The 6,990-nt window shown below is 37.5% G+C and overlaps 1 protein-coding gene across 10 annotated transcripts in view; it reads left to right on the forward strand.

Moving 5' to 3' along the window:
* Positions 1-4,879, forward strand: part of ATP2B2 (ATPase plasma membrane Ca2+ transporting 2) — a 340,287-nt gene extending 335,408 nt beyond the window's left edge. For all 10 annotated transcript variants that reach the window (XM_075006185.1, XM_075006187.1, XM_075006186.1 and 7 more), the window contains one exon: positions 3,903-4,879. In XM_075006185.1, coding sequence (XP_074862286.1) covers positions 3,903-4,214 — 312 coding nt within the window. In that variant the 3' untranslated portion in view covers positions 4,215-4,879. The remainder of the gene's footprint in view (positions 1-3,902) is intronic.
* The last annotated feature ends 2,111 nt before the right edge of the window (positions 4,880-6,990 follow it).

Below are 6,990 nucleotides of genomic sequence, written 5' to 3' on the forward strand. Positions count from 1 at the left end.
AGACTGTAAGCAAGTCATGCCTTAACCTTCATTTTGTTAAACCAAATGGCTTAAGCTATTTTTGATTATTGAACCATGTTACCTAATCCTTTAGCAATTTTTGTGGCTCTTCTCTGAACACTCTCCACTTTAAAACTGTGCTCAAAGATTTTTGTCTACACACATAGGCTGTGTCTACACTACAGAAATAACTTCGAAGCTGCTTACTTCAAAGTACAACTTCGAAGTAAGCAACTTCGAATTTGAGCATTCACACACAACCTACTTCGAAGTAAAACTTCAAAGTAGGGCACTACTTCATTCCCAGGAATGGAGTCAGGACTTCCAAGTTGGGCTCCCTGCTTCGAAGTTATCTTCGAAGTAAGGGGAACTGTGTGCAGACTCTGCTGGCTACTCTGATGAAGTGCCTAACTTTGAAGTTAGTTCCTAGTGTAGATGCACCCATGGTATATTCTGTTTTGTTTGAGCCAATCTAGCAGTCCTTACTTTGGCAGAACTCCCATTGATTTTTTTCTATAGTTTTTCATCCACTTGACAGACTAGAAGATAAATTTATTAGATTGGAATGGACTATGTTCAAGAGAATGAAAGTGAATTTTTCACTCCAATAGATAAGGTGCAGAAAATAGATAAGGTGCAGAAAAGGTGATAAAAAGATTATTTTTCCAGTAAAGTATCTTATCTTTAAAAGATCATTTTATTCAGATAAATTATCTTATCAAGAAAGAAATGGTAAACAGCATTTCAGAAAATAAATATTACTATGTGAACTCGGTGTACAGCAAAGATGCTTAAAAATTTCTTGATTTACCATTTTTACCTGATTCCTACCTATAAAGATTCCCATAAGCAATATATTGTTAATTGTCATTAATTCATGGGGGTATTGCATTCTGCACTCTAAAAATGCTGGAAAGGCTAAGAAAACATAGGGAACTAGTAGTACACAAGCTTTTCTACTCTGGCAATGTAGTTCAAATCCTATCTTAACTTGTGAGTGTAAATGTGTTTCTTAGCTTAGTCTTCATTTGTGTGTATTATAAATCCATCATGTACCATGGCACAATTTAGGTGGATTCTACTCAAATAAAGCCTATGACTCTAAAACCAGGAACTAGGCGAGTCCAATTTTAGGAATAGGTTGAACATCTCTGATCTGGAATTCTCTCATCTGGCAACATCCATAATATGGCATGATTTTAGTTTGCTGGACGATCACTTACTATGGTTGTAGCCAACTTTCCTGTACTCCCATAAAGTTTCTGTACAACCACCAGTCATAGCTCTAAGTGTTCTGTGCTGTTATTTCGCTGTAATTTACCCCTAAATATCTTCTAAGAACCCAGTAAGGAGTGGAAGTGTTGATAATGTGCTAGACAATATTGACCTCCCATGCTCCAGCAAATTCTCTTCTTTAGCACAGGTCAGGTCCCGAGGGCCCTGGATGAGATAGGATCAACCTGTATTATATGTTGGCAGATATAACGAGGTTGTAATATCCTATATAGAGACCAGGCTAGCCATGCTTCCTCGTGATACCATGTCCCTTAGAGGGCTGGCTCCCCCTGCGGCCCAAAGCTTCTCAGGCCATTCTGCTCAGGCCATTCTGCCTGTCTGTTTCCCTTCCCTTAAAACACAGCTATGGTGGGGAGATGATCACATTCACATTCTATGTTGTGTTTGTTTCCTGGGTATTACCACGTATATCTAGTGAAGCAAGGTGTGATGTGTAGATTGGGACTATCTACTTGCAGGTGGTCCATAACACCATCCTATTGCTAAAGTTTTAGATATGTGATAAATGTTCATTTTGGAAGGCATAAGAAAGGAAAAAGATGAGAGCAAATCAAAATCAACCTTTCATTCTGTCCAGTCTTTTTCCAGTACTGTGCTACACAGTCATAAATCACTGGTTGATGCTTTGAAACGCAGTTAGGTTTTCTGATTAAACTACCAGCTGAACTACACAAGCTGGTTTAGTGAACTTTTCTGCATCTAAGACACGGGTCTCAGCCAAATAGAAGAGAACCTCTAAAGATTATTTAAAACTACAGGATAAACCTCTCAAATCCAGAACTTTCTTATCCATCAACACTTGTAATCCAGCCTGATTTTAATTAGCTGGTTGACCACTCACCATGGGTGTGGCCAAGTTTTACCTGGTCCCATAAACTTTGTCTACAGCCATCAGTCCTGGTTCTCAGTGTTTTGTGCTGTTACTTAACTCTAATTTACTCCAGATATGTTCTAAGCGCCCAGTAAGCTGTGAAAGCATTGATAATGCTGCAAGACAATATTAATCTCCTATGGTCCAGCAAATTCTCTCATCCAGCAGTGGTCAGGTCCCAAGGTTTCTGGAAGAGAGAGGTTCAACCTGTACTTTTTAGGTAGGGTAATCAAACCCAGGGCATGTGTATCACCCAGTACATTTCAAACTTCTGTTGCACAGCTTTCACAGTGCCTGCTAGCATCATTTCTGCCTGTGCCACTGGTGTCTCACTCTAATAAACACTAAAAATTCACTCATAAATTAAGCAATTAGAGAAAGGATAGAGCTCATACTTAGTCATGTAACATTGCCAATAGTTCATATTTTTGCCATTCTGTTTTTTCCCTTTGATTCCCTGCCCCCCACTCCCCCAAGAGAGAAGTTGTCTTACTAGTAGCCTGTTGTGCGACCCTTCACTTCTTTTCTGAGTGGATGGCTTGGGCAGCAAGCTTCCTCTTCTGCCCCACGCCAAAACACAGAACACTGATTGCCCTCCACTCAGCAATGTGCTCTCCTTTAGCTTCTGTCTGTTCCTACTGGCAGACCACACTCTGTGCTCCCACTGCTACTGTGAAAGCCTAATTGCTGATGGTTGTAGCTTTGTTTCACCTGTCGTCTTACTGCTAGGGGGCTAAAAACTAATAGTCCTCTTAGCAGAATAAGCTTTGACATAATTTAAGGACTGCAGACATGGCATAAAATGTACATCTCTCAGAAATGACCCTTGTGATGGGTAGTCGCAAGTGAGATACAGAAAGAAGTTGCTGTTAAGTTCTATGGAACCAAACAATCAGTTCTTTCCAACCCCACAATCAATACATTATTTTATATAAGGGCTCTATATATTTAAAAAAAATTAAATGGCTAAAACAGTGGGTCTATACTCGAGTGTTTACTTTACATCTGCATGAAGGAAAAATAAAAGTTGGATCAACAATTCTATGTTCACATTGTCCAGGCTTCCAAGTGTAGTTGTTGTGTACCCGTTATCTGTATTTGTGTGGTAATTGTGATTTTTCCCCCCTCTGTGGTAGCATGGTTTTGCCTCATATTATGTCTGCTTGGCTTTTTGTGCTCCTGGCTGCCTTAATTTCAATTTTTGCTTTGAAAACATTTTCTGTGCGTATATTTGGCTCCTCTTTGTGTGTGTGTCTCATACATACCTGTCCGACTGTCTGTGTTTTGTGCTTCCACGTTTGTGAAGTGTGATATGTCCTATGTTGGGGTTTTTTTTACTATACAAATGTAACAAAAAAACAAAACAAAACACCTTTCTACTTACTCACCACAAAACTATGAACAATGCATGGTTCTACATTTGCATTAAAATTAACATGGCTTGTCTTTTACTAGGGATGTACCACATGAGTGGACGCTCGCTTTCTTTAACCAGTGTTTCCCATCATTTCTTTGATGGCTTTAAACTCAATTTGTTTTAATATTGCAGTTGGTACAGACACGCTAAATGCACAAAACTGAGCCACTCGTTTATGCACATAACATCCAGAGACCATGGACTCCAGCTGCCTGCACTGCTCTAACCATGTGCTACATTTTTAAAAAAGTATTCACGAGCAGCGTTGTTTCCCAAAGGAAGTGACCGCTAACATCTTGCCTCTTGTTTTCCTTCCAGATCCGCGTCGTGAAGGCATTCCGTAGCTCTCTCTATGAAGGGTTAGAAAAACCAGAATCTAGAACCTCCATTCACAACTTCATGACTCATCCTGAGTTTAGGATAGAGGATTCCCAACCCCACATCCCGCTCATTGATGACACAGACCTAGAAGAAGACCCTGCTCTGAAGCAAAACTCTAGCCCACCATCTTCGCTGAACAAGAACAACAGTGCTATCGACAGTGGCATAAATCTTACAACTGATACAAGTAAATCAGCTACCTCTTCTAGTCCAGGAAGCCCAATACATAGCCTGGAGACATCACTTTAGCTGAAATTTCACTGCAAAAAATACACATAAAAACAGCTACAGAAGTATATATATATATAGAGAGAGAGAGATACAAAAACTGTGCTGGCTGAGAAGCTGTTTGAACTCTTATTCACTTTGTGGCAAGTGAATAAATTGCTGATCACAGTGGTTTTGGGGAAAGAATGAATGGCTGATTTACATAACCCTTTTTGCTTTCTCGCAGAAAAACAACAACAAACACCTTCCTGCATGAATGTACTGTGCGCCCGCCATACCCCAACCCTCCCCTCTCTCTCACGTGCGCTATCTCGCTCCCTTTTTTAAGCAGGAACTGCAGAGGACATTTTTCTGAGGCTATTTATCCAATTCAGTGGTCTGTGAGTTTTTTGAAATGCTTGTGTGGCATGAATTCAGTTGTATAGATTAATTTAAATAACATTTTTGAAGTTGCAAAGCTTAACTTGCACAGTAGATTTGCACCAGTTGGACAGAAGAACTTAATAAACATTTATGAGATTATATATAGAGATATATACATATAAATATATACATAATTAACTATATATATGTATCTATCTATCTATATATATAGTTATATATAAAGTTTCTTTGTTGGCATGTTGCCTTGTTTCTGCTCAAATTGCTCTGACTATTTTAACTTATTTATGTCCTAAAAAAAAGAATGTAATTTGTTTACAAACCTGTAGATAATATCCTTAACTATTTGTAGGGTTAAGAAAGCACTTCCTGCCGAAGTAGTATAAAAATTGCTCAGCTCTTTAAAAACTTCTGTAATATTGCACCTTGGATGTTTTATTACAACCGTGGTCTGATTTTGCCTGCCTTTTTTTTTTCTTAAATAATGTAGATACTGCTAGGAAAAAACAAAAGAAGCCAAAATATAACATATTGGATGTAGCATTGTTATCCTATATACAGGGCAGTGAACAGGCTTCCTTTGTTTCACATACAAAGTTGAAATGATCAGGTTTTCTCTCCCTTCCCCTGCCCCCGCCATTTGTTTTTTTAAATAAACTGCTTGAACTTGTTTTGGTGCGACACTAAATCATGGAGGCCATTTCATTATTAAAGGGTATTGCAATGGCTTCTTCAAAGTCTTTTTTTTTTAAGTTGTTATATGAAACTCAGTTTAGTTTATGAATAACAATTCACAAAAAAATTGTATTTGGCTTATGTATGGAGATGAAACTAGTGTTGAAATATTGTGATATCTAGTGTTGATTCTTTTCAGTTAGAAATTTAGACGTTTATTTCCTTAGAAGAGTCTGGGCTGTTGACATTTTGGATGAAAATCACTATTGTTTGTTGCTTTGACTTTTTTAAAGAAAAAGATAATCATTTTCTGCACTATCTAGAGCTGAATGAAATTTCATGAAGTGTATATTGAAATGTGCTTTGTGTGATTTTTTTAAAGAAAATTGTCTTCCTGTAGTCACAAAATATACTGTAGCTAATTAACAATGTTGTTTTACCTATGTATTGAGCTTTCTACAAGGAAAGCCAATTTGAAAACTTACAGTATCATGGGTGAGAAATATTTTTCAAGATGGTAACAGCCCTGGTAACTTAAATTTGTGAGCTCCTATAATCGCTATGTCAACCACTTGAATGCTAAGCACTTTGTGGGTCACAGATTTTTCATAAAAATAATTTTGTATTTAATACAAAACTTTGCTTCGAGACTTTTCAGCGAGCATATGATCTTTTCCATAATCTTGTACAGTGCAAAAGACATTTTGAATAACATGATCACTTTCAGACTAGCTTGATAAATTAATTTGTTGTCGTATTGTGTGTTGTTTTAAAGTTGGCTAAGGAACCTGTGCACCTCTGCAGTCACTACACCTGTTCCAAGCCAGAGAACTCACCAAACAATATTAGACTCATGGCCAAACTGCAGACTGACATAACTAAAAGAGTTTTTGGGTGTATCGGGACTATTCAGCCAGGGAAAACTCTAATCAGCTTCCGGACTTTTTGTGCAGAAGCTTGAATGTTTTTTGGCTCAGACTCACAGCCCTAATTTAAACTTTCACGTAACAGCAGCTCTTTCAGGGCTTACAGAACTGTTTTCAGCATTGCCCATTTCTTAACAGTAAAGGCTGGCAGGAAAACATAATTGAATTTAGCTAATTCTTATTAGCAAAGTGATTGCAACTTAGTCAGCATTTTTCCTTGGATTGTAAATACAGGGACTGACATTTATAAAACATGTGTTGAGTTTCTATGACCTACTTGGAATACCGTGTTCAGGAAAAAAAATCCATTCTATTTACAGGGAAGAGCCTCATTCATTGCATTGGACTTGAGCAGCTGCAAAATCTGGAGTACTGGACCATAAGTTTCAATAACTTAACAGTGATGATTTATTTGCCTTTTATTTTCAAGCTGTTTTTTTTTCTTCAGACTCTTCCTTTGTTTCAGATGATTTCATTTTCTTCTAGTAGAAAAGGTACCATTGCGGACTTGAAAAACTGTTTTCAGATAAATGAACACAGCGTTCTGTGTGTATATATAGTAAAAACATATATAAACTGAGATGCATAGAAAACTTGGGCTTCTGTGAGCAGAGACTGTGCTTTATGTATATGATAAATGATAGACTTTTTTAAAAAAACAGAATAGTTATGACCTTTCAAGACATGCATCACAATTCTTTTCTTTTTATTGCTTGACCTCTCTGTGATGAGAACAATGGATCTAAAAAAAAAAAAACCAAGATGATCACTTTGTTAAAATTCACTGCAATATATAATGCTTGCTTTCTACATAC

Source organism: Carettochelys insculpta, chromosome 11 (assembly GCF_033958435.1).
Source record: "Carettochelys insculpta isolate YL-2023 chromosome 11, ASM3395843v1, whole genome shotgun sequence".
NCBI lineage: Eukaryota > Metazoa > Chordata > Testudines > Carettochelyidae > Carettochelys > Carettochelys insculpta.